General features: G+C 43.8%; 1 protein-coding gene across 2 annotated transcripts in view; it reads right to left on the bottom strand.

The window, feature by feature from the left end:
• Positions 1-13,166, bottom strand: part of Tmem236 (transmembrane protein 236) — a 59,939-nt gene extending 46,773 nt beyond the window's left edge. Inside the window, exon 1 of one of the 2 annotated variants that reach the window (XM_087591506.1) lies at positions 12,780-13,166. In XM_087591506.1, coding sequence (XP_087447632.1) covers positions 12,780-12,823 — 44 coding nt within the window. In that variant the 5' untranslated portion in view covers positions 12,824-13,166. 2 annotated transcript variants of the gene reach the window in all.
• Between the last annotated feature and the right edge of the window lie 5,827 nt (positions 13,167-18,993).

Here is an 18,993-nt window from a genome sequence, read left to right as displayed (position 1 = left end):
TGATATGAGGGCTTGTGCCTAGTCTTCTCCCACAGTGCTGTGCCTTGTTCAGTTGATATCCCTGGGAGACCTGCTCATTTCTGGAAGGAAATGGAAAAGCAGTTGATCTGGGAGAGAGGAAAAGTTGGGGAGAGGATAGTAGGAATAGTGTGGGGTGGAAGGCTGTGGTTGGGATGTGCTGTGTGAGAGGAGAATAAATAAAAAGAGGGGGTAGAAGAAACTACCGAATTCAGGTTTGAAAATACAACTACCCCTTCACTTGCCTGTTTGCCTCGTCTGTGTTAAATGCATGTTCAGTACAAAGTGTTCTAAAGACAAAGAGGTAATGACCTCTGACATTAATGCATTTGGGGGCTTGTAGGTGTTGCTTAAGTTCACGATGAGGAAACCCCTCTTCGAAGTAAATCTTCTAGAAGTTTTAATCAACTGGACCTTTAGTTGTAAAGCTGGTGGCATGACTGTAAATGGAGCCCATGATGTTGAATTGATGGTTGAAGTCAGCATTTGAATCAAAAGGATATGAAGATATGATACCCAGACATTAGAAAGCCAAGGAGCATCCAAGGAGACTACTAAAACTGTATAAAACCCAGGAACCATGGCCATGAAGGACTGATGGGATTCTGCAAACTGGAAACAAACAATGCAAAAAACAAACAACAACAAAACCAGAATGGCCAGAGCCATGACTGAGCCCAGTGGGGGTGACCTGACTATGTTCATCTGTCTGAGAGACTTTGGGATCGACTCAGAGAAGTCACCCTGGAGAGACATCGGAGAATGGGCAGCTTATAGATTGGACAATGAGTAGTGTGCTTAAGGAATGATAGGGACAGAGTTTGGAGACGGGATAAGCAGAAATCCTGGCCATAGCCAAGCTCACTGATGTATAAAGGGAGACGAAGTCTCAAAGAGAATGGGACAGAAGGTACACAATGGCCGGTTTTGTCTGATAAATAAGGAAGACCATTCTGGTAATTAAAACCACAGAAATTACTAAGATTCCAGTTTTAAAGAAAGAAAAACAAGAGGCAAATGGTCTACCTATCTTGTACAAGACAGTTTAGACACTGAGCTCTGGGATTTCTTCCAGCCATCGAGTTGATTTTTAAGGGACAAAGTTGATGTTCAGAAATCTTTACTCAAGAGGGATGCAGCTGCTGGGTGGTGGTGGCCCAGGACTTTAATCCCAACAGTCAAGAGGGGCAGATAGATCTTTGTGAGTTTGAGGCCAGCCAGGTCTACAGAGCAAGTTTCAGGACAGCCAGGGTTACTCATAGACAACATGTTCAGAAGAATGTATGGCACACTGGAGGTGATCAACAAGTGTTTGTTCTTATTTTGTTGCTATGACCATAGCCTAAAACAAAGCAATGGCAAAATCCTAACAATTCAAAATGTCACTCAAGAAACTTCACACTGCTACAGATTCCTGACATGTCTTAGTTTGAAATAGTCGTATGAAAGTTATGAAAAGGACTAGGGAGAAATCCTGGAACATAGCTCTGGGCCCTGCAGCTGGATGGGCACACCATACATCCTCCAGAGCTGTCCTGTCCCCAGTGAGTGTTCTGAACTTCCAGAAAATAGTGTCCCTCATGGGTTGGCATATGCACCTAGTTATTTACTTTAAGTAGCTTTTCTTTATTCCACTTAGCCTTTCCCTAATCCATAGGAATGATAACAGGCAATCAAGAAGGGACAACAAGTCTAAAGGAACGAGGAAGTGTTTGGTACAAGTGAAAGTTCAATATCTTCTGTTGACTTAGTGTAAGTCTTCAGCTCCGTGACATGCTTCCTCTTCATAAAGGAGAATTATGGTCGCCTTGTCAATTCACAGCACAGTCCAGTAGGTCACAGAGAAAAGGAAACCCAAAGCACTTGTGTAAATGCAAAAGTAACTTCTGAGGATGTAGTGAGTTTTCATGTGCAAACGACAAAAGGGATCCTACAAAATACTTCAAGTTCTAAGAGTACCACTGTCAACATCTGCTTTTCTTCAGTTGTAGCTTGATTTTATTCCATTTCTCGGGATTACTCTAAGGATTAAACAAGTTCACATTTTAAACGGAAATAATCAGCTCATCGGAAGGTCAGTGACGCTGACATCTATATAAAGCCGTGAGGCACTGTTCTAGTGACTTCAGATGCACAATCGCAGTCTCTCTCTCTCTCTCTCTCTCTCTCTCTCTCTCTCTCTCTCTCTCTCTCTCTCTCTCTCCAAGTGCTCCTAAATGGCAACTATATTTCCTCTGAGAAAACATTTTTTCTTGAGGAAAAAGCTTTGTTTCTTGAGAAAACTAAAGCTCAGAGAATATAAATAACTCACATAAAGCCAATGTCAAAGCTGAGATCTGAACCCATGTCCGTTCTTTCTTACTCCTGCTCTTTGGACAGATTCTTGATTAGCTCTCTGGTACCTCTCTCTGTAAAGACCGGTTTCATGGGGTTCATGTGGTCTTTCCCAGGATGTTCTCAAATAGTCTCATCAAGATCAAACCTAGGAACTTAGGGATCTGTGAAACTTCAAATGAACAACTATCTACCTAGTTATGCAACGATAAATAATAAAAGAGTAATGTTTGTGATCCCATCTATGTGTACTAACAGTTGCTGGGTTTTTTTTAAGCTATCTTCATGTAGCAATTAAGGTTTAATACCCTGCATGTGACTGCACTGGGGTAAATGCAGAAGTGACTTTGAAGTTGTAATGTGTCATTATGCTGCCACCCATATGTTCCAATAACAAATGGAATCCTACACAATATCATTGGCAATCATGCGTGAGTGCTAGGGTAATGAACATCTCTGGGAAAGATACATTCTAATGCCTTTAAAGTAAACCATGCTTAGCCTTCAAAGCCAAAAAGAAAACAAAAAAAATCATAAAATAGAAGAAATTGCATTGAAGGAATCAGAGAAAGGACTGAAAGAGCTTGAAGGGGCTCGAGACCCCATATGTACAACAATGCCAACCAACCAGAGTTTCCAGGGACTAAGCCACTACCTAAAGACTATACATGGACTGACCCTGGACTCTGACCTCATAGGTAGCAATGAATATCCTAGTAAGAGCACCAGTGGAAGGGGAACCCCCTTGGTCCTGCCAAGGCTGAACCCCCCAGTGAACGTGATTGTTGGGGAGAGGACGGTAATGGGGGGAGGATGGGGAACACCCATAGAGAAGGGGAGGGGGAGGGGCTAGGGGGATGTTGGTCTGGAAACCAGGAAAAGGAATAACAACCGAAATGTAAATAAGAAATACCCAATTTAATAAAGATGGAGAAAAAAATAAAAGAAATTGCACTGAATTGGACAGCTCTGGGCTTACAGATCCCAGACCCATGGCAAACTAGCTACGTCTTTTGACAAAGTTACCACTTCAAGTTTCTTTTTTTTTTTCAGATATAATGTAAAAGCAGTAACACCCAACTTCACTGGGTTGCCATAAACTCTAAGTTTAGCTTTGCTGAGTGTGTAAAATGCCTACAGATTGTTTTCATGAGCTGTTTCCTCTCTTTAACGACCCTGGAAGGTAACTATGAGATAACGTCCATGAATGTGCCCATGAGGAAATAGTGGCAGAGTTCACCGAAATTACAGATAAAGTTGACGTCTCTGTAAAACCACTGATAGCACCTAAGGCCAGCCTCACCCCAAAACAGAAACTGAAGTGTGGGAGAGGGTTCCCCAGAAGAAAATACTGAGAGATGAAGTCTTGGCAACTAACTTACTTAGATGCAGGGATGACTTGGGACTGATATAAAAAGGAAGTTTGAGTAGATTCCAAAAGGGATGAGATTTTGCCATGCCCTGAAGATTAGGAACAAAGGACTTCTGTTCTACTCAACCTCAATTGCCTACAGGCCTGAAACCTTGTTCATCAGAGATAGTCTGGAAGGTATTTGGAATCTGAACCATGGATTGAGACAGGCCAAAGTCCAAAGCCTAGTTCTATCACTTAGTAGACTGACCTTGGAAAAGTTGCTAAGTGTTCCTGAGTATCAGTTTCCTTTGAGAGATACTAATGACACATTCGTCACAATGTCTACTTTTTGAGGTAAGGCACCTGTATGGAGTGGTCCACAATTAAAAGATAAAGATCCATGTATAACACCCTCGGCCCACAGGATCTGTAAAAAGGCCATTATAGCTTAATACCCACCATATTGATAATAAATTATATTGGAAAGTTTGCCACCTGAAAAACATTTGGAGCATAAAGTCCTGGAGATATGAGCTGATATGAGAACAAACCTGGAAAATCAAGAGCCTTGGGCAGGGGCACTGCAGTGGGCTATTATCCCCGCCCCTCTTCTCACCTTCAAGTGGAACTGCCACTGTCTCCACAAAATCCTTTACTCATCTAACAGTCTTGGAAAGGCAAAGACATTTTGGGGATATGGTCCACCTCTAAGACACCTATGGGTTCAGTTCAAACCAAGATTGGAAAATCTCTGCTTCGTCCCAACCACAAAATGATTTACTTCTTAGACGCCTTGCCCTTAGGGAACAGAAAGTGGCCTCACCACCTCCAGTGTTGTACCTGTGGAATCCTTGGTAATCTCCACCCATACTTCAGCTCTGTGTGTCAGCATCCTTCCCAAGATTACTACATCATTGTATATACAGCTCTTACATTTCTACCCTAAATTATATTACAGTGCTCAGCTCTTCCCTTTTCAAATTTGCTCTGTGTTGCTCAACCATGAAGTAAAGGATCACTGATGAAAAGAATTTAACTTATCAGAAAAAAAAATAGAGAAATCCCTGATTGGAGAGAACCAGACCTGAAGATCTAAAAACAGAGGTTGTTGTCTAGTTTATCAGTCAAAGATGACAGGCCAAGGAAGGAGGAGGAGGAAGAAGAAGAAGAGAAAGAAGAGGAGGAAGAGGAAGAGGAGGAGGAAGAAGAAGAAGAGAAAGAAGAGGAGGAGGAGGAGGAAGAAGAAGAAGAGAAAGAAGAGGAGGAAGAGAAGGAGGAGGAGGAAGAAGAAGAAGAAGAGAAAGAAGAGGAGGAAGAGGAGGAGGAGGAGGAAGAAGAAGAAGAGAAAGAAGAGGAGGAAGAGGAGGAGGAAGAGGAGGAGGAAGAAGAAGAAGAGGAGGAGGAGGAAGAAGAAGAAGAGAAAGAAGAGGAGGAAGAGAAGGAGGAGGAAGAAGAAGAAGAAGAGAAAGAAGAGGAGGAAGAGGAGGAGGAAGAAGAAGAAGAAGAGAAAGAAGAGGAGGAGGAGGAAGAAGAAGAAGAAGAGAAAGAAGAGGAGGAAGAGAAGGAGGAGGAGGAAGAAGAAGAGAAAGAGGAGGAGGAGGAGGAGGAAGAAGAAGAAGAAGAGAAAGAAGAGGAGGAAGAGGAAGAGGAGGAGGAAGAAGAAGAAGAGAAAGAAGAGGAGGAGGAGGAAGAGGAGGAGGAAGAAGAAGAAGAAGAGAAAGAAGAGGAGGAAGAGGAGGAAGAAGAAGGAGGAAGAGGAGGAGGGGGAGGAGGAGGAGGAGGAGGAGGAAGAAGAAGAAGAAGAAGAAGAAGAAGAAGAAGAAGAAGAAGAAGAAGAAGAAGAAGAAGAAGAAGAAGAAGAAGAAGAAGAAGAAGAAGATGTTGAAGTTATTGTTTTCACTCTTTTTAAGATCTCACTATGTAGCGCCCAGGCTGACCTAGAACCCATGGATTCTCCTGTCTCTGCCTCGTGATCGCTGGAGTTACAGGCATGTCAAAATGTCAAATCTTTATCAAAGGTACTTCTGAATTATCACAGACATATTTTCTCCCTGCAAGGATTAATAGGACTTATGACCATATAAAGCATTCTTTTATTTTTCAAAATTAGTAATCAAGTTGCCTAAAATGCCTCAGTTAATGAATGGCCAAATTGTGCCTTAGACCAACAAAGTCCAACGTAAATACTTGAAAGGAGATGTTACTTTTAATTTGGCACAAAAGTGAAATTCTGCCTTGTAAGCTTGTGATTACGATGTGTGTAGAGAAATCTGAAGACTTTGTATAATTTAGTGTACTGAGGAATTACTGGCGATATTCAAACCAACATACCTCATTAACTTATGTAATTTGTTATTTAGGAAGAAAAATGATCATAGAAAATGTAGATGATGTCGACATAAAAGGTATAAAAGATACCACAACATCAATACATTTACGGAACTTACATGCGATGTCACTATTAATCTTGAACACTCTTGTGCTAAGTTCACTTGCTTAGCATACACGGGCACATCCTATGCAAGGATAAAAGCAAGGCAGGGGCCCCCTGCTAATGAGATCCTTTACTTACCATCCTATGATTTTCTTGTAAAGATGCCGTTTCTTGTATAGGACCACTTTTATTGGAACCCAGATCAAGAGACTCACTCCAGCCACATAGGCGATGGAGCAGGAAACAATGAGCCAATAGTGAGTCCTTTCAGACCCGTTCTTTGTTCCCTGATAGGCAGTCGCAAACTGTTCCATTATCACAAGGGTAGGAACGGAGAAGGCAGCAAACTCAAGCAGCTCAAAAACCACCAGCTTGATTATTTTGCCAGAAGCCATCCTGAGAAGCAAGCAGGTAGCAGCCGAGGACCTGGCACTCCCCTGGTCACAGTGAGCAGCATATAAACACACACTGGGATCAAGTTCCTTGTACTCGAATCGCTAACCAGGGATTTTATTCTTTTATTGACCCTCATATGGTTCAATGATCTGAGTTAACAGTCATAGTTCTCTTAAAGAAACAGAACCTCTGGAGGAGTGACCACTAAATGTATTTACGCATGCCCTACTAGACGTCAGATGAACTCTCAAGCATGAAACACCGGTGAAAACAAAAACAGAAACAAACAAACAAACAAAAAACAAAAAAAAACAGAGGTTTTGTTTGAGGAGCTGTTGTTTGTTGCTTTTTCAAATGCAATGCTTCTGGGTAAATATGCACAAGAGTCACAGCCCTTACGATATAGAACCACTTACAATAATGTAATTCTAGAGTTAAAAAATGTTTCATTTACTAGATTACACCTTTCGGTCCCCCTTTTATATGTAAGTAAGCTCACGCAGAGAGGCACTCTCCCTCCGAGTCTTCATCTTCAAAACTACTCTTTACAATCCTTCAACGTTCTGAGAAAAGAAGTTTGGATTGAGTTTTTCAGCCTTCTAACCGGGATTTCTCCTGCCAAGGTCTTCATTCATTAGTCACAGATTGGTGTGCAGCACGAATTTACACTGTTCTTTGCTCGCTGGCCAGGAAACTGTCACAGAATTAATAGAAACCGGTGACCAGGATTTGCATACTCAGAGCAACTCATCTTGCCCAAAAATCACATGAAATACCTAACATACATATATATCCATGGACAACACTTCCTTCATAAGACTGATCTGGGGCACCATGGCGATCCTCTTACTAGGTATTCTGGGGCGAAGATGAACGACAGAGCTTCTTGCTCTGAGAGTGTTCACAGTCCAATAGAAAGAACAAACCTGTCAACAGCAGCACAGCGGAGAGCAAAGGCCAGAGATATAAACTCCACGCTACGTCGAAGCTGAAGGGTGGGACAGCTTTGTCTTTGCCATGAGAAAGGGAAGATAAGAAGGATGAGCGAGAGGAACGAGGGATGTTGGAGACACTGCAGAGAGAGAGCTAGAGAGCTGCCGTGGTCAGCAGAGCCAGCAGGGTAGGTCCAGGGGAAGGTGACATCAGAATAGCCCACTGAGTCCTCATAAAATCAATGTCCCCTATGTGGAGAGCGAGCACTGACATGAACAGCAATACAAAAAAAAAGCGATTTTCCCTCTTCTTTTAATTAATTAATTAATTTTGGCTTTTCAGGACCGGATTTCTTCGTGTAACCTTGGACATCCTGGAACTCGCTCTGTAAATCAGACTGGCCTCGAACTCACAGGGACCTGCCTGCCTCTGCCTCCCAAGCGCTGAGATTAAAGATGTGTGCCACCCCTGCCAGGGCTTGATGTTTTCTTAAATCTCTATTTGTGTGAAGGAGTACAGACAATTATGGGCCAGCAGACAGGGGTGCCGGGAGCTGAACTTGTTTTCTCTGCAAGAGCCGTATTCTTAACCCCTAAGCCATCTCTCCAACTGTCATTCCTGCTCTCTGAGAGCCCAGTACTGCGTGAATAAACGTTGGCTAATTTACATATCCACTGAATATGTAATGTATGCAAATCTCTGCCATCCCCCTCTGGGAAATGATTCCAAATGCATAATGGAACCTGGAAATTTTTATAGAACATGCGGGACAGATCCAGGCTGGGAAAAACTGCTTGTCTAATTCCTCCACCCTTCTTCAGTCACATCCTCCTGAACGAAGGACACAGGGCTGTGGAACATCTGGCAATCTACCAAAGACCTGAAGTCCCATCGGCCCGTCAGACTTTTTCTCTCGGGAATGTTAACTAAGAAACATGAGGAGTGTTCTAATTTGCTTCTGTTGCTATGCTAGAACACTAACAAACTTGTGGGGGAGAGGTCTCTCATCTTACAGCTTACAATTCATCTTGAGGGGAAGTCGGGGCAGGAACTCCAGGCAAGGAATCTGGAGGAAGGAACTGAAGCAGAGGCCATGGGGGAATGCTGCTTATTGGCTTGGGCTCCAGGCCATAGTTTGTTCTCGTGACCACTTGCCCAGGGCTGGCATCACCCACAATGGGCCAGACTTTCCCATATCAGTCATTAATCCAAACAATGCCCCCACCGCCTTGTCTACCTATGAGGAGCAGTGGAAGCCCTGAGTATGTAAAGGCCTGAGTAAATATGTTATTGACATGGCCACGGTTACAGCAAAGACCATAGCCTCAGATCCACGGGCAAACGGCAAAGGGTTAGGCTCAGAGAAATATCTAAGCACGTCTGGTCCATATGTGGATGCTGCCAGTGTGTGCAGAGAATGCCCACCATAGCTTCTATGCCATGACTGACCCAGATGTTTACAGCCTGAAGACTGCTTTCCTACAGAGTCTGCTCCTACTTTTATTCAGCCATATGCAATAATCCTGCCTTCCTATTCCAGTGCATCTGCTAAACACACTGAGCTCCCTGGGTGCCGTGGTTTCTCCTTCAGAGACCCCAGTCCAACTGATTGCAGCTGTTCTATGTCCTTGAGTTCATACGTCTATCATTGTTTCTTTCCTTGGCTACCCTGGTCAAGCCAATCCCTGGAAGCCATGTAAGGACTTACCCCCTACAGACTGATTTGATGAACACATTTTCTCAATTGATGGGCGACTCTGTTCCCTGGCTGACAAAAACCAAACCAGCATAGGAAGGATCGGGTAAGCTACAAGGGCCATTATTCTTAGTCAGAATTAAAACAAGTTTAACTAACTGTATCTATTCAAGCTACCCCTGACACATGGTCAATTAGTTTGTAACTGTGATGGTTAAATTGATTATCAATTTGACAGGATCTAGAATAACCAAGGGGATAAAACTCTGGGCATAGCTATGTGAGATTGTCTAGATGATTAGCCTCTGGCCACGCCTATATTGGTGTGGTGGTTTGAATAAGAATGTCCCCCATACAGTCATTTGAATGCTTAGGCAGTGGCATTAGGGGGTGTGACCTTATTGGAATAGGTGTGCCCCTGTTGGAGGAAGTGTATCCATGGGAGTAGGTTTTGGGGTTTCAAATGCCCAAGCCAAGCCCAGTGGCTCTCTCTCTCTTCCTGATGCCTGCCAATCCAGATGTAGAACTCTTGCTTCCCTCTCCAGCACCATGTCTACCTGCGTGCTGCCACACTTCTAGTCATAATACAGACTAAACCTCTGAACCTGTAAGCCAGTCCCAACTAAATGCTTTTCTTTATAAGAACCAATAGCCGTGGTCACGCTTTTGCTTCACAGCAATAAAAACCCCTGACTATGACAAACAGCTTATCTCAATTAAGCTGAAAGAGGTGGAGAAACCTTCCTACTGTGTGCCATGCCACCCAGGGTCCCAGACTGAGTCCAATGAGAAAGCCAGCTGACCACAAGCCGTCCCCTCTCTTTCTGCTTCCTGATTGTGAATGGAATGTGACCGCTGTCTCAAGTCCTGCTTCTATAGCTTCCCATCCGTGATGGACGATATCCTCAAATCGTGAGCCAAAATAAACCCTTCCCCTGTAAGCTGTTTCAGCCAGTGTATTTATCACTGCCACAGAGGAATTAGCTAAGACAGTAACTATGCGATGGACGACTTACAAGCCGAAGCCAGATGCAGAGGGAGCAGAAGAATCAGTGGAAGGATGATGTCCACCCAGAGAGTGGGATGACGAGGATAGTAAGCAGACCGAGAAACACCCACACTGGTGCTGCCTCAACTGCTCATATGAACCCTTACAAGAGGGGCTCACTGTGCTCTGCTTGTATGTCCACATGTACATTGTGCACTGCTTATGCGCGCACGCACGCGCGCGCATACACACACACACACACACACACACACACACACACACACACACACACCACTGCTTACTGTGAGCATTAAGAAAAAATAAGGCTTAGGTGTAATGAAAAAAAAAAAACCTTCAGAACTGACATGTACAAAGACTGATGATTCCGAAGAAAACACAACACTGAGAAGAAATGTAGAAAGTGCAAGGCTGTTCTTTGAGCTGGACCTCTACTGCTCTTTCTCCTGACTCAGAGCAGGCTCTAAGTACTGGGGCAGCATTGTCTTTGCCTGAGGGAATGGAAAACCATCTCTTCTGAAAACGGTTGTAATAGCGTGTGGGGTCTTGAGAGCTAAGAGGAGAAGGAAGCAGTAAGGCGCAGAGACTGGGGTTAACTCTCGGGGACACAACCTCATTTCTATATTAAATTGTTGTAGTTTTAGATATTCATATAAATTTAAAATTCAGAAAGATACCCATCAAACTGACAGTGTTGTGTCTAGAAAATGGGGGAGAGCAGTATAGGAGGGAGATTTAAAAACAAAAACAAACAACAACAACAAAAAAAAAACACCCTTTTCACTAGTTTTGTCATCATCTAAATGGTTCTAAAAGATTGGAAAGCAATTTTAGAGTAAGAAAAATGTATTTTAAAATCACTGCAAGTGGGCTGGAGAGATGGCCCAACAGTTAGGAGCACTTGCTGATCTTGTGAAGAACGCAGGTTGGATTCTCAGCACCCACATGACTTACAGCAATCCAGTTTCAGGGGTTTTGACACTCTCTTCTGGTCCCCAAGGGAACAAAATATGCGTGTGCTGCCCTAGTATACATTACAGCCGAACACTCATACAGAGAAAACAAAAGTAACTTTAAAATAATTATTGCAATTACATTAAAAGTTTATTATATATGTGCATATGTATGTGCACATATATGTGTGTGCATATATATGTGTGCATATGTGTTCATATATGTGTATATATACATATGTATGTATATGTATATATATATGTACACACACATATCTATATATATATATGCACTTTCATTTATCAATTTACATTCCTCACTTTCCCTTGGGCAGAAGCTAGACAAACACATTTCACTTCCACTTAACCTCTGAGTGGAAAAACTAAACACAAGCAAAAAGCCACACAGCCACAAACATCAAGCAGGACAAAGGCATGGAAACCATCTCCCCATCAAGCTGGGTCGCTGTGTCAGGCTCTTGAAGAAGCCTCGAGACTCGTCACAGCCATCCTGCAGCAGCGCCCACCTCAAGTGCTTCCTCCTGCCCAACCTTCCTCTAGGCACCTTTCCCAAGTAGGATGTGGCATTACCTCCTTCGTGCCAAAAGCTTTTGGAAACCGTCTCTGCTCGCAGTTACAGCTATCTATATCCTGGTTTGCCTGCTGGATCTCCAGGAAGCCCATATACTCCTTGAAAGCAGGAAACATCTGCCCTAAGCCTTGACTCATCATTTCTCAGCACAGTGCCCAGCACAGAACAAGCTCTTAACACACATTCGTGGGAGGGATGGGGAGCACAGAGCAGCTGCAGAAGGCACAGCCCCCAGTCATGGCTAAGGCCTCTCTTTTTCCAAGGGAATGCTGCTTCTCACACTGCAGGAGATAGCGATCGAGAACCATCTGTCCTGTGTGATCGGCACACTCATTCAGCACACAGGTTTACTTATGTGCTCAGTCATACTCACTCTTCCTATGTCTCCTTCCCTCATCACATAGCTCTTTAGAGTCCCAAGGCCAGAGAGGGAAGACAAAGTAGTGGGTTGGGGCGTAGGTGGGACGAGGAAGGGGGGTGGGTCTTACACAACTAATTTCATGCTTGGTGTTAGGCAATGTTTCTGGTCTTTTCCAGACACTAACAAAAGTTTTGTAGATGCCAGTGCTACGGTGTCTCCCAAATTTTTTCCAACATGTGTGCCCTCAAAAACAGACATGAGCACGAACAGAGGTGTTTGGGAGAGAACTGCCTGGCGCTTGTCTGGCCCAAGACAGAAGCTCCAGTGATTTCAGCCTTCATCTCCTAGTGTCTCATTTGCTCTAACTCTAATTAATAGAATGGCAGGCAGGGAATGACTGATCGAGCAACCAGCTCACTGGGCTGAAGAAAAGAACACCATCACGCTAACAACCAGGACGAAACAATGCCAGGGTTAGATTTGGAGGCACAATCATTGGGGAGTTGCAAGAGGACTTTGCTAACCATTTACCCTCCAACAGAGGGCTGCGTACTTCAGTCCCGATGCTTCCCCTCCTAAGTTCCCTGACAATCTGCCATGCCACTGCACCGAAACATAAAGGCCATTTTCGAACCGCTCAAATGCTTTACTTGAAAAAGTCCAAAACTGATCGGAGAGGCCTGTGCCTCAGCCTGCACTTGCCTGTCAGGCCGGCGGTCGTCAGAACTTCCTGACAGAGAACACATTTGGTTTCTGAAGCTGGATCTGTGCTGGAATGACTGGCCCCTGTGGTTCTGAATTCACTTCCACATAGGACTGTTGATGCAGAGCTTTTTATTTTAGTAAGCAGAAGATATCATTCCGTCCAGAGGAACACCTGTTGTCCACACTGCCAACTGCCATTTCCTTCCTGCAGGCAGGAAGTCAAAAACTGAAAGTCTCTAAAAATCGTTAGCGAGAGCATTTGCAATCTAGAGGTTCATACATTGTTTTCGGCAGAGGGTCTGTGAAATGGAACGGACAAACTGCCAAGAATGTTCTGGTACGTCTGGAGTTTGCTTCCTGAGATCACATGGTGTCGAGGGGCACAGAGTCCGGAGCTGGTAACAGCGACGCTTCTCGCGGGATCGAGCTGGATCTGCAGAGAGTCTGGGGAGGAGGTGGAAACATGGTCCTGGGCCTAATTTACAATTTCTAAAGCTTGCTGAGCCTCGTAAGCAGGTGTGACCAAATAAATCACTAGAAGTCGTCTCAATAAGCTTATGACCCGACGCGCCCTCTGCCCTAAGCCCAAGTTACACTCTCAGAGTTCACACTATCCTAAATTTAGTGTACGATCACGTATAACTGTCCAGGTAGCAAATAACTTAAGCCTTTGTGTAAAAGCCAGCACAACGCCATATTCCCATGGGAGGCCCTTTCCTGATGGACTCTTCCTGAGGCCAACGAAATGCAAAGAAAGATTTTTAAATAGTCTCCTCTCTCAATGCCACAGGACTTAAAGGAGACAACTAAAACAAGACCTTCCCATCCTGCCATGTTAACCCCACACCGCTGCAGAGAATGGCTGCTCCAGATCATGAAATAGGGACACGTACGTGCTCCACCATGTTCATAGCAGCCTTATTTGTAATAGCCAGAAGCTATAAGCCACCCAGGTACCCCACAACCAAAGAATGGATACAGAAAATGTGGTTCATTTCCACAATGGAATATTATCAAAGCACTAAAAACAAGGACATCATGAATATACAGGCAAATGGAGGGAGCTAGATAATATCCTGAGTGAGGTAACTCAGACCCCACAGAATATGCATAGCAATTACTCACTGATTAGTGGCTATTAGCCAAAATGTACAGAGTATGCAGGCTACCACCCACAGGCTATAACCAGAAGGAAGAACCAAATGAAGATGCTTCAATTCCCTAATCAGAGTCGGGACGGAAGCCTTGATCCTCAGAGTATTTGAAGGATGTTAAAGGGTAAGAAATAGGGTTTGTCTGAAAAGGTGAAGAGGAAGAGGTCTTTGGGGAGTGGCTCTGAGTTATCTCAGCCAACGTCCACTGACATCAGTGTGCCAGGTTTACATATATAGGTGAAACTTGATCTCTTTATCTTCTTTCTATAAGACTCATATCTTTAGATTAACTTTTTCTATTGGTTATTTTATTTATTTACACTTCAAATGCTGTCCCCCTTCCAGGTTTCCCCTACATAAACCCTCTATCCCATCTCTCCTCCCCCTACTTCTATGAGGGTGCTCCCCACATCCACATCACTCCCACCTCCGTATCATGATGACTGAAGACTTTGAACATTCCTTTAAGTGCTTCTCAGCCATTTGAGATTCTTCTGTTTCGAATTCTGTTTAGCTCTGTACCCCATTATTTAATTGGGTTATTTGGGTTTTGTTGTGGGTTAACTTCTTGAGTTCTTTATATATTTTGGGTATTAGCTCTCTGCCAAATGGAGGGTTAGTGAAGATTAATCTGTATGTTACTGATTTATCCTAATGATGGCGTCTTTTGCTAGGATACAGCCCATAGATCATAAGAAGTTTCAAACGCAGAAAGGTCCAAGTGAGGATGCCTCAATTCCACTCAGAAGGGGGACAAAATAAACATGGGAGGCAGAGGGAGGGAGGAATCTGGGTGGGAGAGGGCAGGAGGGGGGAGAAAAGGGGGAAAAGATCAGGTAGGGGGGAGCATGAGAGAAGCCCAGGGGAAATATGCAGCCTCGGGGGTGAGGGGTGGGGATGGGAACCTCTAGAAAGTTCCAGAGACCTGGGAGGTGAGACTTTCAGGATTCAATGAGGGTGACCTTAGCCAGAATGCCCAACAGTAGGGAGAGGGAACTTTTGCAGTCTACCTCCAATAGACAGACAGGGCCTCAAGTGGAGAGACAGGGTGATCAACCCACAGTCAAAATTTGTGACCCACAATTGTTCCTGTCTAAGAGAACTACAGGAAAAAAAATGGAGAAGAGAGTGAGGGAAAGGAGGTCCAGTGACTGGTCCAACTTGGGATTCATCTTAAGGGGGAGTCTCCAAGGACTGACACTATTACTGGTGCTATGTTGTGCTTACAGACAGGAGCCTATCATGACCATCCTTTGAGAGGCCCAACAAGCAGCTGACAGACAGACACAGATACTTAAACCCAACCATTGGACTGGTCAGGGCCCCCTGTGGTTGAATTAGGAAAAGGCTGGAAAAAGCTGAAGGGGAGCTTGTCCATATAGGAAGACCAGCAGGCTCAACTGACCCGGACCCCTGGGAGCTCCTAGAGACTGAGCCACCAACTGGGCAGCCTACACAGGCTGGTCTGAGACCCCCGACACGTATACAGCAGAGGTCTGCCTGGTCTGGCCTCAGTGGGAGAAGATGCAGCTAATCCTGGAGAGATTTGAGGCTCCAGGTAAGGGGGTGCCTAATAGTGGTGGGAAGAGAAGGAATCCCCTTTCAGAGGCATGGGGGTAGGTGTGATGAGGAACTATGGGAAGGGGGACAGAATGAGGGGTTGGGATGTAAATAAATAAAATACTTTAAAACATAAGATGAAAAATAGTTTTGAGTGACTGGACAAACCCAGTTTCTTGTAGGATCCAAGCCTGCTGACGCTAAAGAAGGTTTTGGCAACTTTTGAGGTGAGTCCTTCTAAGTCATCACTGGGTTGTAAGAATGATGCCTGCTGGTTCTAAATTACGCTCTAACAGCAGGAGGCCATGTCTTTGGGATGAAAGAACTATGTCTTAACAGATTACCAGCATCTTTGATGATCTCTTATTCCTGGAAATTTCTAGTAGCTGTACCATGTAAGGTACTGGTTTGAATATTGACTTCAATAATTGTTGTACTATTTATCTTTTTTTTTCTTCTTTTTTTCGGAGCTGGGGACCGAACCCAGGGCCTTGTGCTTGCTAGGCAAGCGCTCTACCACTGAGCTAAATCCCCAACCCCTCTGTACTATTTATCTTGAGGAATATACACACTTAAAGGAAACCACTTAGGTTGCTTTGGTTTTAATTTTCTCATTGTTCGAGAATATAATCTGTAAAGCTTGTCCATTTCTACAACCTCTGTCTGGAATGATAAAACCTAAGGCTCCAGCAGTGGAACTGGAGAAACCTTGAGATCTAGCTGGAGTTTTAAATTGATTCTTAAGATAAGCGACATAGGCAGGATCAAAGGGATTTCTCTCTCAGGGACCCATGGCTTTGCTTTCACGAAGAAGACTGTTAAGCCTTAGGCAGAGTGGATGAGGAGATCGAGTTCAAAGAGAGGAGGCTGAATAGGGCTAGGGTTTCCAAGACTAATGTCTTCTGTGTATTATCAGAACACTTATTAATTCTGTGGATTATTGAGACACTTATCAATGCAGCACTCCAGCCTCATTCCAGGCTCACCAAACCACAGTCTTCAAATGTTTTATCAGGAATTTCTGCGGCGTAATTTTCAAAACCAGAACTTCAGCATCCTGAAAAGTCTCTACCAGGCTCAATGTTTTGTAAAACTGTGATTTTTATGGGCACAGTTTTCATTTATAGGGGTGTATAGTATTTTCTATCTAGTATTTTCTCTATTATCTTGAGACTTGACAAAGAAATGGTACTTGTGATACTGCCAGATGGCAAAGCTCGGAAATTCCATGCATGTAATTATTTTCTTCAGGAAACTCAAACTGAGATATGTGTATGTATGTGTATGTGTATATGTGTATATATGTGTATATGTATATGTATGTGTATGTGTATATGCATTTGTGTGTGTATATATATGTATATATTCATTGATTGGATTTGTCTGAGTAAGACATCAAGAAGATACCCACAATACAGTATGTTAGAAAACTACCAGTGTTCAATAATGTGCTGCATCTGATTCTGCAGACACGCATCTAAGTCACTATTGTTCAAATTGCTGGATGAATTTAGAATATTCTACATATTAAGTAAATCAAAATTCTAAAAGTCAATGCTTTTCAAATGCTACACTGTAAAACACTGGCCAGAAGTTAAATGAGCCGTGAACGAAGTTCTTCCCCACAGCTTGTCTGTAGCCTAAGTAAGCTCAGCGTGATGCTTCATTTTACACTCTTTCCATTTAAATCTCAGCAGCACCACCTACTGATAATTTAAAATCAGTATTTTTAAATAAATTATAGCAATGCACATATCAAGTGACTTTGCTGGAAAGTATCTACAACATGCCTGGCTTTTCACAATGTATGCATATTAATACACTTCCCAGAGGGAACATTTAATATTTTTTGCAGGTGCCAAATCAATTTTCACCATTACTGCATGCTACCATCCAAGCATGTCTCTACCATGCCCCTTCATCACCAGTTGCCTCCTGTAAGGCTCCTGTCATTGTGTGGCAACTTGGCTCAGCCAGTGAGAGGAGTGTCAGGTGATCAGAAGGCAGAAAGATATGGGAGTTTATTCTATTTACATCTGAGTTCTGCTGCCGGACCTGGTACAACTCTGTCAGTCTATCTCTCATGTCTGGCTTGATTGAAGTTGTATGCACTTGCTGCTCTCAGCTGGCCTAGGTGTAATGACAGTAGGAGGGACTTATGTCCTATGTCTGCCCCCTCAGGCTGCCTGTCTGCTCATTCTGTGTATGCCTGTACAGGTCAAAGGTAGAGATCAGGTGTTCACCCCTGTTGTTCCCCACCTTATTTTTTGAAACAGGAATTACTCACTGAATACAGAGCTCAGGCTACTGGCTTGCAAGTCTCCACGATCTGAGTGTCTCTGCCTGCCCAGTCACAGTGTGGCATGCAGCCATGTCTGGCTATACACGGGTGCTAGGAATCCAAACTCCAGCCCTCACTTTTGCATAGCAACCCCTTTGTCTACTAAACTGTTTCCCAGCCTCTTCCCTTAGTTCTAATCAATTCTTCCTTGCAAGTGTGTTCATATAAATATGAATGTATATTAATGTTTCTTCCAGGGCACTGACTGTGAAAGAGCTCTCTGTAAACTCTGCCTTGCCTGCACATTGAAAAGGGCAATGACCTTCAACATTTATTAAGTGAATTCTAGAAGATGATAAAGGCCCTTAATATAGCAGAGGAAGAAGATTCCATTAGTATACTTGAGAGGTCAAGTTAATGGAGAGGGGACTGTTGGATAAACACACTGTGTCTCTCTGTGTGCCTGTTATATGTATGTGTGCACATGTGTATGTGCAGATGTGCTCCCCTGTGTATGGGCATATGGTGGCCAGAGATCAACAATGGGTGCCTTCCCTCTGTCACTTGGAGGTAATGCACCTGGACATTAAGGGACATGATCCTCTTATTTTGTGGATGTTCAAACCTAGGCCTAGGAAAAGTAAAGTGCAGGAAGCCACTGAAGAATGCAGGTGCATACAGTACAGCACAGAGGATGCCGCAGTCAACCAGTACAGTCTTGCTCTCAGGAGCATCTGGTCACTGACACAGACACAGTACAATCAGAAATGGGTGCAGCAAGATTAGGCAAAAAACAAAAAACCTTCCTTCCAATGCTGCAAAAGCCACAGGCATCCAATTCCATTCTGGAAAAAGTTTAGTCGAGAGCATGGTAAATCCTGTCACATAGGGAATGATTTCTTGATTTTACTATCATTACCCAACACACTGACAAGACCTATAAAGGGTCCGAGACCATTCTACTTGCAAAATAAAGCTTAGTTCTTCAAACAGTAACAGATGATACTCAGGCACAGCTTGAGGACATTCACAGCATCAGCAGGAGCCAATATATTGGCATCTCCTTTTGGGCACAAGAGAGGTAGGATGGCCAGGCAGCACATGTGCATGCAACGGGCGACAGAAAGGCCAGGAACCTAAGCTTAGGGTTTCCAGTCTTTTTATGTTGGCAAACCTGCCTGCCTCTGGCTGTGTGGAAACACTAACCACATCTTCC

This window comes from Rattus norvegicus, chromosome 17 (assembly GCF_021556685.1).
Source record: "Rattus norvegicus strain SHRSP/BbbUtx chromosome 17, alternate assembly SHRSP_T2T, whole genome shotgun sequence".
Taxonomy (NCBI): domain Eukaryota; kingdom Metazoa; phylum Chordata; class Mammalia; order Rodentia; family Muridae; genus Rattus; species Rattus norvegicus.
This window is presented reverse-complemented; position numbering and strand designations above follow the sequence as displayed.